Raw genomic sequence first — 15,845 nt, forward strand, 5'->3', positions numbered from 1 at the left:
TTGGTGCGACCTAAGCTGTAAGAATAGATGTATACAAATGACTACATATATCAAAGATTCTTGACAGAAAGAATCTGTTAGAATCAGGATAAGCCAGGATGACAAAATGAAAGGGGTGTTAAAATCTGCAACAGAATGATCACAGAGATCTAGAGGCATACACGAAGTATGGTAAAGCTCTGTATTAACAATATGGAATTTTCACTAAATACAAAAGTGTTGGATGGAGATCTGAGCAATGTGATCTAGTGAAAGGTGTCCCTGCCCATGGAAGTGGGGCTGGAGCTAGTGATCTTTCAGATCCCTTCCAACCCAAACCATTTTATGGTTCTATGAATACTTAGTGGAAGGACTTCATTGAGTGAAACAGGCTTTGAATCAGTGTCTGTCCTGCCCTCTCAAACCTGACAAACATATTTTTGCTCTGTAACATTCTCAAAAGCCAATTTGCCTAAATCAAATTAACACATCAAAATATTGCTAGCACTAATTAACTAGTAAATTAAGAGTTAGTTAACTGATTAGCATATCGGTGCTTCCCAGAGTCAAGTAATTTATTATTTTACTTTCAGCAAATATCACTACCAAATGGATTGAGGCAAGTATATGATGACCTAGAAACACATTCCTTATTATTTTAAAATTAGTAGATGTAATAGATCCACATTTTTACAGTATTAATTGAAACTCAAAAAACAAAGAGCCCTGAAGAAATATGTGTTTCTACTTGCATGTGATTGCTTTCTTTAATCCAACAGTAGACAACTGCTCAAACTCCATTTTACTGAGATCATGGGGATTTTAAGGAAGACCAAAATTTCAAAATTATTTTAAAACTGTTGGGTTTTTTTGTGATGACTATACTTACATTTAGACAAGCAGATATTTTCTGTACCTAAAATGAGAATGTATTTTATACTCATCTAGTTCCACAGCTCACAGATCATTTTGCTTAAAAAAGTGGAATAAGGTTTTTCCTAAGGCAATAAATATTTCTCTATTACTGTGAAATATTATGTTTTATCCTGTCAGGTGTCATCATATGAATTTTACTAACTTGCTGAAAGTAAATCCTGGGAGGTGTGTGCACATAGAGGGCAGGGAATCAAAGGACTAACACTGCATGGGTGCAGCCACAGAACTCAGTACTCCACAGTCAGCAGAGCAAGTTGATCATGAGAAATATTTCTGCTAATGAGAATTATGATTAATTTACACAGCTGGTGGCTGCAGCAGCTGAAGGCTCTGCCCTCAACTTTCTGTTGCAACCCCTCTGCCCCTGCAGCTACGTGAGGAGGTCAGCTTGAGGTGAAGCTTGCCCAGCTCTTAGCTGTCTCTCTGTGTAGTCCGTCTCAGCTTGGCTCTTCTGTCACTTCCAGTCTAGACCAAGATGCCAAAGTCTGCCCTGAAGTGCACACAGCAGCTCTCCCCTGCCACTCTGCTGTGTGGGCAGTAGTCTTCAACTAAGAGGACCACCAATAGCGAAGATGACTCTATCCTAAGCAATTTTTTCCGAAAATTTAATTGAAATTTTTCATCAATTTTTTTCCCCATGACTAGGAAAAGGAGAGCTTGAGTTTATATTAAGATAGCAGAAAATATGTTTTAAATTATCAGTCTTCCTGCTTTTAATGTGAAGACTGACAGCTAATATCCAGGATACTGTCATACAGCGCAGATGCATATTTTTTTCTCTTAGAAATATTTAGCATATTAGCAAGACTGGCTAAAAAAAAAGGCTTAGTGAAGGAAGCAAGCACTTGTTTGTCATATTTGCCTCCAGTTTTCATGAGGAAAAAAACCCCTCAAACTTCATATATTCTTTATAAATAAATAAGACTGCACTTGTGATCCTATGAGGATTTTCTTCCAGAATTTTGCTGTCTGCTTGGATAAATTAATTCTAAGAAAAACTAGACAGATTTTAAATAAACAAAAAAACCTATCTGAATTAGATGAATAGTGTTCAGTTTTTAATTTAAGTTACTTCTGCAACAGTACAGATTTTAACTGAAATTTACTGCTGCCTTTGAAAGAAAGTATTTCAAGCAGCAGATGGATCTCAGGCATGTTACTTGTCTAATAAATGAGCAGTATCATATTCCTGGGCATTTCTAGGTTTTTTAGAGTTCGTTTTCCAGTCTCACCTACTATAAGCCCGGTTGACATATGAAGTACTGTCAAATTGTAGTATCAGTGAGATGATACCATGCTAAAAATTAATCTGATTGCAGCAGAAATAAATTAACTTGAATAATTGGCAGCAACACGCAGACTGACCTGTCCAGTAACAGGTTAGGTGCAAACAAAAGCTTTCCTGGGTGTTCCATGGAGCGCCAGACTAAGCCGATCATCAGTATCTCTAACCAGGCACATTCCAGTAGATGGACCTGATCATGGAGTGTTAAATCCACAAATCCTGAAAGAATAAATAGGAGACAGTAAAAACACTCCAGTTTTGTAAGTGGAATATCATTATTCAGAGAACTAGGTTAAAAAGTGCTTTAGAATTGGATAACCAGAAAGAGCAATAACACAGACATTCGTTCTCTTTGTATTTTGGGCTGAGTTTTGTCCACCAGGGTTCCCAGTGTCAGCCAGAAAAGTCAGAACTTTCCATCCTATTGTTTTTGCGCTGGCTGTACTCTCCCCAGAAATCAGGGCAAGAGCTTGGACAGCATCTCCATCCCCACACCTGTTGCCAGGGGCCTGGGAATCCAGGTGCATGCTGCAGAAAGGGGCATCTGTCTGCTCCAGCACCAGGCTGCCTGGGGCAAAAGGCAAAATGGAAAAATGCCTGCTATAAAATGAAGTGACAGTTCTAATCAGCTAAGCCAAGACCAATTCTCTTGGTGGAATGTTGTTTACAGACTCACGGACAATTCACCATACTGAAAGTGTGGAACCCCTGTGGAAGAGGGACCAACAGAGCATTTCAAATAGACTACTGAGCAAATGCTGATCTTTGCACAATCAGAATTCACTGATGAAACACCTGCTTATATTCCTACTGGACTATAGAACATGGAGGAAGTACTTTGTATTTAAACATTGTTTAGAAACAATGAATGCAAAATAAGAGACGGCTTATAACAATACTACAAAAAATGAAAAACAAAGAATAATGGTGAAGGTAGATGCGAAACCATAATCACAGTGGTCCTCCCTGTGTTCATTTCATGCAAGAGATTGAATTATTGTCTGTTCTGTTGTTCTGTTTTGAATTCTCACTTTTCATGAATGTTATTTTTAATCCAAAAATATAATCAAAGTGGAGATTGCACAATACGATTTATTAGATCTTGCGTAAGTTATTCCTTGAAATTAGAATGAACTTCCTAAAATAAAATGTGCAGAAGTTGCCTTAAAATAGATCTTATTTGTCTTTTACTCTGTGTTACAAGTGAAACATCATTGAACCTTGCTATAATTTTTTGGGGTAATTTTAATGATTAATCTTCAGAATACAGGGTAGACTACCTTACCAGCCCTAAAATGGCAGGGGGTTTTACTTCAGTCTCGTGTCCTTTCTGAATGTATATACTGAGTCAGTTTAGAGGAATATACCTGACATACACTTGAGTGTTATCTTGAGAACTAGGAAGAAAAAAGGCACATATTTTAAAAGTTAAATGATGTGCCAAGAAATATATTTTTCAAATAAGCAGTAGAGAATAAACAAAATACAGTTCACAGTAACTTAGAAAATACTGTTAAGTTTGTTAGAACAGTTGTTGATATAGTTATATTTAATTAAAGTATCTGAAAGAGCTAATCAATCTACTGGTAAGAAATCATCCAAAAAAAGGAAACAGCTTTGACACTGTTTATTTTTATTTGAAATAAAACCCAAGTGGGAAAAAACACAAGTGTGAAACCCAAGAAGTGAATTTAGGCAGTTGCAGTACCTGCTGTTTTTATGCATGTGATAACAATAGAGGAAAGAAATAATTGCTTTTTCCTGTATTTTTCCTTTATTACCAAGTACAAAAATTATTTTCAGACTTCAAAGACTGATGAAATGGCACTTGCTTGAGTCACTAAGCAGCTTGAACAATAGAGCTGAAACTTGAAAGAGCAACCTTCTTAACTACAAAGCATTGGTTACAGCGCTCAAGCACAAAACTGGCAGAAAGAAAATGTCTGTGTATGGAGAACAAATAATAAACACTAGGTTTCCTATTAAGTATTGCCTTAAAATGACATCACATAATAATTGCCTTGATGGCTTTTTAGGTGACATTGCAAATTTATTATCTTGTTGATAAAACTAGCTAATTAGTTTAGTTGGTAAAACTAAATGTCTTGCCCAGAGAAGTTGTGGATCCCTGGAAGTGTTCAAAGCCAGGATGGAAGGGATTTTGAACAACCTGGTCTAATGGAAAGTGTCCCTACCCATGGCAAGGGGGTTGGATGAAACTAGATGATCACTAAGGTCCTTTTCAACCCAAACCATTTAATGATTCTATAAAATAATAGGTTTGATGAAACAATGTCCTGTAAGATAACTAATACTGTAAAATAAGAAATACATTAACTGAATGAAAAGATTTTAAATTTCATATTTCAGTATGGCAAAAGGGTAATGAACTGTATTTCTAAAGGAAGGACATATAGTTTACTTCTTTACCACAAACAATTTTTAATGATGAAACAGAAAAAACAGAAGTCATAGTTCTGATGCCCAGCTGGCTTGTAGGAAACATCTGATGAAGACACTCAACTTTATTAAAAGCCAGGGAAACTCTGAAAGCACATGAAAGTTGGAATTACCTCAGTGTTACCTGAATCTGATAACCATCCTCCTAGTGGGATGAGAAGTTAGACAGAGTGGTAGAGAAAGATCAAAATGAATAACGCACTGAAAAATATGCCTTTCTGGCAAGAAGAGCAATTTAGTTACTCTTTGTGAAGCTAAATAGTGTAGAGGAGTTGAAGGACCACAATGGATAAATATCCAAAGAAAAAGAGAATAGCATTACAAAAGGTAATGGCATAATGGAGAGAAACCCATGCTGGCAGCTAGACTGGCTTCGAGTCAGACTGCAAATTAGGGGGCATTATTAACAACAAAAGTAGTTACTACCTAAACATCACATTAAATTTCCTTGAATTTGCTCTCATTTGAAACATTAATCAAGATCAAATTATTTTTTTTTAAGACATACTCTTGTCCAAGAAAGTTAATTCAGAATAATGTAACAGAAGGTTAAATTAAATTATGAATAAGTCATTAGTTCATCACGTAGAGCATGTTGCACTTTGGTGTTGCAGAAATTATGTGTAGATGTGCACATAATTCTCAAATTTCAGTACTCTTTTAATGCTGGAAAGTTTTGAAAAATATTCAGACAGTATTTTTTCATTCTAAATTTTTGATTACTGTGATTTAGGGAAGAAGACAGATATTCACTTCATTGTTGATAAATTAATTAATTGCAGTTTGGATGTAACCTACATGTCACGCCATATACCAGAATGATTAATTTCATGATCTTATATCAATCAATATCAATAACCTAGATTGCCACTAGTCCATCCTATCCAACATATATCATATGTTTGGCAGGAGGAAGTTGCTTAGAGAATGAAAGCCATGCCTAGACCATTCCTCCTTTTTTCAAATGCAGATAAATTAACGGCATTTCCAAGTGATTGCCAACAACAAACATAATGAATGAACCATAAATTCTTGTAGGAATATGGAAATCTGAACTTCTGAAAAGCCAGAATGATCTTCAGTGTATTCAGCTAGGAGCAAGGAGGAAATAAACTTGTGCGTAGAACACAAAACTTTAATGTTCAAACTAAACTAATTTTCCTTTCTAGTATAAAGCTGCAATATGAGCTGCATGAATGACAATATGACACAAATCTCTCCCTTTCAGACAATAAGACACTCCAAAGCAGGAGTGGGCCCACGGAGCAAAAGTTATTAAAAGCCCTACTTTGGCAAGCACTACATACATTAGATTTGAAAATCTAAAATTGTATGATCCCACCATCCTAAAAAAAATGAAGGCAGTAACTACTTACAAAACAAATAAGCAAATCTTTGTAACCTGGGACTTTGGACAACACAAGGACTACTGGAAATAGTATTTGGTGAAGCATACACCCTTGAAAAAAGGGGTTTATGCATTAAGTGGATTGCAGTAAGGAACAACATAAAGCTCAGATGATTTTAATTTATTGCTAATGTAACATGCATTGTGCACCCTTCAATTCTTTAAAATAATCACTACCAACACATGTATGTGTATGTATGTGTGTCAGATTTTACCAATCCTTTTGACATTAATATATTCATGATCTGCCTTAGTGACTTTTGATAAGTAGCTACCCATTTTATGAGAAACAATTTCCATAGAAATTACCGTTCTCTGAGACCCAATATCCAGTGTCATTGCAGGTTCAACAGGAAATCCTCCACTGCACACTTACTAATATTTGAGGATCAATCGTAATTTTGCAGTTTCTACTAATTAGACACAACTACAGGGTGTCCAGATTGCTCAAGATCAGTTAAGTAAATGTGAAAACAAATATAGATGAATGTCAACCAATTTTTGCAAGAAAATAAAACATTATCATAAAGAATGAGTCTGTCTTCAGATGCTTTGAAGGAAAGTAAAGTAAAAGCAATAAATAGTTTTAAAAGCAATAGCAGACCTCCTTCTACCAAAGTATCCCTTTTACAGCAGAAATTGATACCAGATGTTTACGGCAAAAAATACAGCAGGAAAAAAATGCTTCTACAAGAAGTTTCCTCATGTTCCAGAAGTGTGCAGCTCAGACTTGCAGAGCTGTAAATGGTCTTTTTGGGATTGATTTCCTTTAACATTTTTCCCTCCCAGTTGCTCCAGGTGCTTTCTGAACCGACTTGGCATTTAATGCTCTTCAGATATGTTTTATATAATCTAAAGCAGTAGTCTCCAGTAAGAACTTTCATGCTCTCAGTTAACACTAGGTAAATCACTATCTCCTTTTGTTCTGAAGTAAACAAACATATCTTTCTGCCTATCACTTGATGCATCTAATCATTGGATTAGAAGATTCCATCATTCCCTAGGTCATCATCTAACTTCTCTTTTCCAAACATTTTAAGCATATTCAGTCACTCATTAGATGAAAGTTATTCTGTTCACCCTTGAAACAATGTTGTCCCTCTTGGAGCATTTTCCAGTTCAGCTATATTCTTTTGTAGACTGTGAGACCAGGACTGCAGACTCTTTCAGTCTGCCCTTATCTTCATCACATTATTTAACTTAATAACATCCGTAATTTTTATCACTATTATTCGCACTTTTTTTTCCATAAAACTTATGAATATATTGAACACTAAAGTCTTAAACATCCTGTCAGCTTGTCTATGTCTTTAACTTAATAACAACAGAAATTTTTGTAACACCTCCTATGGCAAAAAACAGGATGTTAAACCCTACAAAAAGTTATGGGAAATCAGAACACTTAAATTTTATGTCTTAAATGTTTTTTTCTGTCTTAATGCAGTGTTTTGAAAAGTGGCAACAACCACCAAAAACCGTTGTTGTTTACAAATCAATACAGTACCTCAGTCATGCAATGGATATTTAATAGACCACATTTGGAACACAATGCTAATTAGGTTGGCAAAGACAGTAGGAAAGTAGTGGTGGGTGCAGCAACCTAATTGCTAGCAACCATCCAATAAAGCAACAAAATAAAGAGAGGCTTATATACACAAAAAATATCTAAGTAGCTGAAAGGCAAAAAGCAAAATAATTCCTATGGCAAGTTCTGTTCTCAAAAAAAACAGCCATAGAGAGGAAAAACATCAGATCCTCCTAACCTAAGGCATATTGAAGGACCAATACCTCAGTCACCACTGTTTGATCGAGTGGTGAAAACTGTGCCTGTTTTAATGCCACAAGCTTGGTACCCAACCTCTCCACTCTAAACAGAGTGGTGAGACTGCATCTATGTATTTATCTAGCACATAAGATGACATTCTGTTCCAAGACTGCATGGATCACTCAGCCTCTTCAACCTTTAAGGCTGAGCCCTGAAACCTCTTAGTTAAGAGATGGCTAAAACCCACACCTTGACTATAGCCTTGTCTGTACACAACAGCAGAGCAAAATTCTGAGGCCAAGTGAATCAGAGAACCAGAAACACTGTTTTCTTTGAGACTCAGTATTCACACAGCTATTTCTATAATGCTACTCATTCCTAATTCTTTCCACAGATCTTCAGACCAAAATTATGAGACACTTTTTATTAAGTTCTCCCTCCTAAGGGCACTTACAGTATGACATGGACATACTGGTTTAATTGTTTACACAACACCAGTGTTTTAAATCAAGACTTATTTTGAAGACCAAAGATCAAAGATCTCTAAACCTCAAAATTTTCAATCCAAATATTTTGCTAGAAGAGCAGTCTTGTTATTTCTTTTTTTTAAAAAGGATATTGCTTTTGTTTCTGTAAGTGTGGTCAGAAAAAACTACAATTTACTGAGCTCCTGGGAGGAAATCTGAAAGGTAAACACAAAGAAAGTGGCACAGTTGTAAGAGCCTCTAAGTACTTTGCCTTCTCTTTCACAATTCTCTATTCTTCTCTGCCTGCATAATTATAGTATAGCAGCACACCAATCCAAACTTACACGCTGTCTCGTCTGAGTGTAAACAGTCTGTCAGAAATTTAATTTCTTGAGATCAAAGAGAACAGCATCTGCTCTTAATTACTGTTAATTCCTTTTGAAAATTGTGCTTCTCAATTTTCCATTTTCAGCTCTAATGGTTTTAAACTTCCTTCTGAAAATAAAAATTACAGTTTACAGGTGTAAACTTAGTATTGGTTAGGAATATTTGGGGGTTTTGGGAAAAAACCCTAAAAGGAAGATAAGGCCCCGCTTTCACAGTCTGCATTCATACTGAAAGTCAAGATCCAGCAAACTTTTGCTCTTCATCTCTAGAGGAGGTTTCCATCCTCCATGAGCTGGCCTTAGGAAAGCTGCCTATCAGTTTGGCAGGTAGACCATCCAGCCAAACTCCCTACCTGACACTCTCCCTAGAGCAGGATGCTTCAGGGATGTCACATTTGTCACTTTTATCTCAGGTTCCATTTCTAGGAGCTGGTCTGTTCTTCCTCCACTTAAAAGTTGCACTGTGATGGTTCTGAAATGCATTTCTCAGGTAAATGAGAAGCGTTTCAGCTCTTTTCCAGGAAATGTAAAGTTATCATGACTCCACTCAACGTTTTCTGCTTGCACAAAAAGTGCATGCTTTTTCAGACCTGTCCAGTACATATCTTTTCAGAATGAAGAGTCTAAGAAGTTCCTGAGGCCATTCATGGTCCAAGTAGCCAATTCCATGTTCAGTACAGGAACCTCTCTTTCCCTCCTCAGGTACACACTGGTCTACCTAAACTATGACCAAGCACACCCTGCCTACATGAGATATATTAAATACTGTCCTATTTCAAGTTTCTTATGCCAGAGGAAGCTTGTAAATAAGTTAGGCAAATAGAATTCCACATACTTAAAGCAATACTTTGCACCAAGCACAATTAGAATTTAGGGCCATGGAAACACTTCAGAGGTAGTGACAGACAATTGCCACTGGTCAGACATACATTCCCTTCTCCTGACAAATCCTTGCCACATTTTTATGAAATACTGATGCCTTGCCTGAGAGAAACATGAGAATTCTCCAGCACCAGCTTGGCTGTCAATGCCTCTAGGGAGATGAACCATGTTCTGCCCAGGGGCCTGCAGGAACACTCAGCATGAGAGCCAGCCCTTAGCTGTGAGGTGCTCCTGGGAGCTTTAGGGACAGCAAGTTCTCTCTGAACAGCAGCACAAGCAAATCATTCTAGGATTTATCTGGCTGCCTGAAGATCTGTCCTATGCTGGTGGATGGTCAGGCTGTGTGTCCAAAGCTCAAGACTTCCTCCTTGGAGAGAAGCTGCTCAAGCCCATCCCTGAGACAGGACACAAATGTACCCAGTGGAGCTGAGCTCTGCCAAGTCCTGACTTTCTTGCACCTGTCACTGTGTCAGCCTTGACTTAAACACGGGGGGTTTTCTGCAACAGTTGTACTTTATTAACCAAAGGTTATTCCAGAAAGTGCATTAGCAGTAACCATTTAACACAAATACGTTGAGGCCTTCCATCAGGGAACATAATAAAAGTAATTGCCACTCACATAGCACTTTACATTTTCAAAGGGCAGTAAAACCATTAAGCATTATTAAATGTATTTTACAGATAGAACACATGGAGGTTAAGTGGCTCATCCAGGAGGAGGCAGGATTAGGACAGAGGTGTCTCAGCACACTCTGTCATCTTTTCAACCACAAAAATCTTTGAGTTGAAGACTCCTTGAGCCCCTTAGTGAAAATTCCATTTCTTGCAAATCATTAAAGATTAAAAAAAACCCAGAAGCAACTGAACTTTTCTCATAGAGAAAAAGGAAAAAGAAAAGCTTTAAGAAGTTAGACTGGGGGAGAAACTGTTTAGAATGTGAGGAGAAAAGTTGTGTGCAGGGAAGTACACAAGTATTAATTTTACTCAGTCTCACTAATCAGTCGAGGTAACAACCTGTGCAAAACAAATCTTAGGCTTAAGTTTTCCTCACCCTCTTAACAAGCAGTTTTAAAAGTTATTAAAATAAGAATAAATCTTGCTAATAATAATGATAGCATCTACCTGTATAAGATTATTGTAAGTGAAGGCTATCTGCCAGTTTGCAAGTTGGCAAGAAAGCTTATCCTACTTGTACTGTAAAGCAAGAAGGGAGACGTGCATATATTTTCTGTATAGAAAACAAGCTTTTCAACTAATTAATAAAAGTGATGTTCATTATTACATGGAAAATTCCTAGGGCACTGTATAACAGTTATTTAAAGCATGTCAATGATAATTCCTTCCTGGACCACAATCCAGATGTCTGGGACCCAGGGTACACTTTGACAACAGTAAGATGTTACTTTATGGTTCTTTTACTGCTGAGAGCTGTGCCATTTCTCAGGAAGTTCAGGCTTGTAAATAAAAGCCACAGAATACTGTCTGCTTATTGAGAATGGAACAGCAGCTGTTCCCTGTGATTCTGAGTGTAGGAACAGCTCATCAGCTGCATGTGAAGGCTCTTGTTTGGAGGCTGTTCTCTGAATTTTTCCCTGGACAGGTGAAGAAAGACACTACACGAAATTTATTAGCTGCTGACTAAAATAGATGGTATGAGGTAATACATCTTTTATTTATCGTCTCTGCAACAGTTAATTACATTATATTAAACTTATACCAGTACTCAGGCCAGTTGCAAGTAGTTTGGAGGGTTTTTTTGGGATTTGTCATTTTTGTAAGAGGTCACAGCTAAGCAAAATGTTTTCCATCAAAAAGCAGATGAGGGTAAAATTATTTCTGGGGCTGGTTATGCATTCTTAACTGACTTTTACGAACTCAAAAGAAGGACTCATAAATACAAGCTGTGCTCTCTACTTCATTCTTTCCCCTCCTCCCCTTCCCCACCCAACTAGGGCTGCTGGTCTCTTCTTTAATTGTTCAGCCCATTGATGAAATAACCTGTCAAGAAGGAGAAGCATGAAAGCGACCGATGGGCAGTTAGGGGGCACCAACCACCTCGGAGAGTTTACACTTTGTGTAAATTTGCCCTAAGACTTGAGGTCATATCCAGAATGACTTGGATTTTATTTTTTTTTGTCTGTTCAGTTGCATGCAAGACAGTATGAGGCTTTCAGCATTTGTGTGACCTCCTTACTAAAGTACCAGGCTATGTTCCAATCACAGCCTAAACCAAATGGAAGTGATTGTTTTGTGGCTGTGAAAAAAAAATCATTTGAGGCAAAAGTTCTCATTAAGCAATCACTCTTTGAACAACCTCTTTAAGCAACTATAGTTTTCAAGTAAACATATAATCTGCAGAGGGGGAAAGGAGGCACACTGAGGAAGAACCTTTCAGAGCTTTTTCAATGACCCCAGCATGCCCCTGCAAGGTTTCAAATGGTTGATTCAACACACAATTACTAGGGGAGAATTTTAAAATCAAAAATCAAAGACTTCCTGTCCCGTTATGGACTTTGTGGTTAGGTTCTTTTCCCCTTGAACTGAAGACTGATGAGAGAGAGGCAGTTTTCTCTTGTTCGGTCTTGGTTGTTTATTCTTTTCTTATCAGCATTACATGTATACAAGGTACAAGGAGCTATGTGCACTAAGAAAGGTGCAAAATGGCTAACAAAGATCTTCTTCAAGGTCTTTTATATGTCTATTTACCCAATTAACAGATGCCAACTAAATTATTTTTATTAGTGACCCAATGACCCAACACCTCTGTGCTGCACTGCAGCATCCTCTATCCAATCACTTCATCCTACCCAAAAACCTCTAGGAGAAGAAGATGAGGAAGAAAGAAGAAGGACAAGAGACAACACCCTAAATCCTCCATCTTGTCTCCTGTTCTCTAAACTTTTTCACACAGTGATTTAAGAAAGCTTTCTAATCTACACACATTTTCAGTTTTTTCTATCTAACTTTAACATTTGTTCTCATATATCACCATGAAAACATGCTCATGAATTTCATGTTATATGAAATTCAGTGTTTTTCTGGACCTTAAAACTAAGTGTCAGAAACAAGGGCACGCGCTCTGTATCCCAGACTCCAACAACTTCCCAGTTGTTTTCCTCTTCTGCAGGGTGTACCGACATGCTTTTACTAGATCCTCTAACTGCTCTTATCAGCACTCTAGTTGGGAAGGGCTCTTTGGATGGGGCAGTGCCCTAATGGTGTCAGAGCAGCAAGCCAGGGGTGTTTCACATGGAGCCCTGCTGGAGCTGGCTGGGGCAGCACCACATGCCTGGCCTTCCCTGCAGCACCAGGAGACAGAACTTGCTAGAGGAAGAGGCTCTGGAAAACCTCTGGGTGGAAAAAGGCAATGCAGATATGTCACATGGTCAAATGGTCATAGAGGGGACAGGACAGGAATGGCAAGTGAACAAAACTCAGTTAAAGGAAGCCTGGAGAGCTACTGAACCACAGGAAGCATTTCTACTGCTCTGCACCTTGTTTTTTTCCACAAATGTTAGGGTGTAAGAGTATCACCATTGCTCCATTTTTTATCCTTTTTGATCCTTTAATTATAAGAGATATATGAAAGACTTAGAGGTCATCATAACACAATCAAGAACATTTGAAAAAAGATATTAAATTAGATTTGCAAGATAACACAACCAATGGCCAATCTTCAGCCATTCTCCTAAATTAACCTCAGTTATTTAGGCTGAAATTAAGGATTAACCCCATTCTTTCTGACTGTCCCTAGAATACTGTTTTTATACTTTTATTTCCAGTAATTCTGTTTACTTCGGTAAGAATTAAAGTTCATTGTTTCACTTTATATCTCTACCCATGTCTGGAAGATTTAGAAGTGTCACATTCTAATTTAACACTTTTTTTGACTGTGAAAACTTTCACATGATGAAACTGGAAGGGCTAAGCTCTCCCCTTTTTCATTCATAAAATCTAGGGAACAAGACCTGAGCTTTTTTCTCCACAATATCTTCCACTACTGTGCTCAGCACTAAACCCATTAGCATTCATAGCAGCAGCATCTGTAATTAGCAGAAATGAAGATTATTTTGCAGCCCAAGGAAAAGAGGGGGAAATTGTCAAGGTTTGTAGTGAACTAGAAGATTAAAACTGCTTCAAGACTACAAATAGAAATTGCTCAGAACATAGTGTGCTGTACCCAAGAAATGAGGCATAACTTCAGAGTTCATGGTCTGGTCATTCTTTTTAGTCACTAGGATATAAAACTAGCTTGACTAATGCACCTGCATCTATTTTTTTCCTTCAGATTGTTCACTTTTGAAGTATTATTTCTGTCTATTGCACTTATATGTGAGTAACAGAAGCTATATATATTTATATGTGTGCTTTATCATGCATTATATTGTCTGGTGCCTACATCAAAACAGAAACACAAGCACATATAAATGAAACCTCCAATGTTTCTTTTCCCTCCTATTCCTTTCACCCCTACATGACCGGTTTTGAACAGAACCCAATCTCTAAAAAATTGTCCAAGAAATTGTAAGGATACATCAAAGAGAAGAAAGACAGCAAAATTAATTGCAGCAACTTCCTTTAACCACTACAACATGAAGTCTATTTCAGCAGCTGTGTAGGAGTGTCATCATATGACAGAGCACAGGAATACTTTACAGGGAAAGCAAGACACTGGAATGCAGCTGGCAATTTGCATTTATCTTCCTGTCCAGGGAGAACTAGTAAGTTATCAAGCAGCACGTTTCCACAAAACACTTCATTGTCTTAAGCCCCTTTTCTTGGGCTCTCCTTCAGTGGGTAACAAACCCAAGGCACCCTCAGGAACCTGTGACACATTTCATGGAGCAGGCTCAGGTGTGCACACAGAATGCAGGTGCTGCACTTGGAGAGCAGTGACCTTGACTCAAGCTCCCATACTGCCTGCTGAGACACATGCTGAGGCTAGGGCTGGTTGGAAGCACTCTGACAGAGCATTTTACATTGGAAAGTGACAGCTGATGAGTTTAAAACGCTCTGGGTAACATGTCAGATTTCACAAAATGAAAACAAACAAATAAAAAGAGGCTGGTTTCCATCTGGAAACACAACCTTCTTGTCAGCTCCTCATCTTAGTTTTCAGCAGTCTACCAGGCACCTATTCCTACTTGACATTGAAAAAGGAATCTAAACTTCTGGAAATATAGTACCCTTTTCCCTAAAATTATCTTTTCATTTTAAACAGGCATCTGAAATACTTGAAATTTTATTGAAGTCTACTCTTTCACATCAAAAAACATTTCATTTCACCCAAAAAGATTATTATCTAGCAGAAAGTTTCAAAAATTTCATTTTGTATGAAGGGAGAAAGTTTTGGTTTTTTTACTGTTTGCATCTGCCATGAAACAAAGAAACTCATTATTTACACAACTGTGATGGAGACATCTGGAAAGCTTAGGAACAGTGTACAAGCTCATCCAAAATGACCAGACCTATAAACTCTATTTGTCATCCTTTGACAGGCCTGGAAAATTGCATGGAATCCCACTGCATTAAAAAATATCACTGTAAAATCTTCTAAGAAGGACAGTAGCAGAAATTAAAGATTAGAATACAAACATGTAACTTAAAATTCAGAAATTTTCCCTGGAATTATAATTTGATATTTTTTCTAAATCGTAAAAAAAGTGGTAATTTTCGTCTTCCTTATTTCAGACACTTTTTGATTTATTTTTGTTTTTCTTTTTTTCTTTCACATGCATATGAAATGCAAATTTGACGGACTCCTTATGGATGAGAATAAAACTTTGGCTTGGATCAGGAAATAGAGCCACTTCATGTGGTTCAGACAGTCTAAGAGACAATTTCATGAATAGCATCACTATACTACTGATCCTCAGAGCACGGTTTGGATCACATAAAGAAGACTTTTTCAGGCTGAAGTCTCCTATTCTCAGAGGCAGAAGAGCCCCAAGGCAGCAAATATCACCTGATTGTTACCCAAATGCTACTGCCCACTTTTGATGATATCCAGAAGGTTATGGGTTCCTGTTACTCACTTCTACAGCTCATATGTGTTTATATTCTCCCATGGCTACATGGCTGCCACAAAGAGAGTTACCAGGATGAGCTGAGGTCATGCAGTAACCACAATATCGACACAACCAAAATAGGTGACACAGAATCGATGCTGCACTAGGATGGTAAAAGGCAAACTTCTGAACAACTCAACTAGAGACAGAAATTATGAAGCAACAACGTGGTGAAAACTTGTCAAGATGCACAGCATTCTAACTTTCAT

The 15,845-nt window shown here is 37.5% G+C and overlaps 1 protein-coding gene across 1 annotated transcript in view; it reads right to left on the reverse strand.

Moving 5' to 3' along the window:
• ESR1 (estrogen receptor 1) overlaps positions 1–15,845 on the reverse strand; it is a 161,829-nt gene that overhangs the window by 23,161 nt on the left and 122,823 nt on the right. The window contains 1 exon segment of the mRNA XM_015620605.3: positions 2,281–2,419. Within this exon segment, the coding sequence (XP_015476091.2) occupies positions 2,281–2,419 (139 nt within the window).

Source organism: Parus major, chromosome 3, assembly GCF_001522545.3.
Source record: "Parus major isolate Abel chromosome 3, Parus_major1.1, whole genome shotgun sequence".
In the NCBI taxonomy this organism is placed as follows: Eukaryota; Metazoa; Chordata; class Aves; order Passeriformes; family Paridae; genus Parus; species Parus major.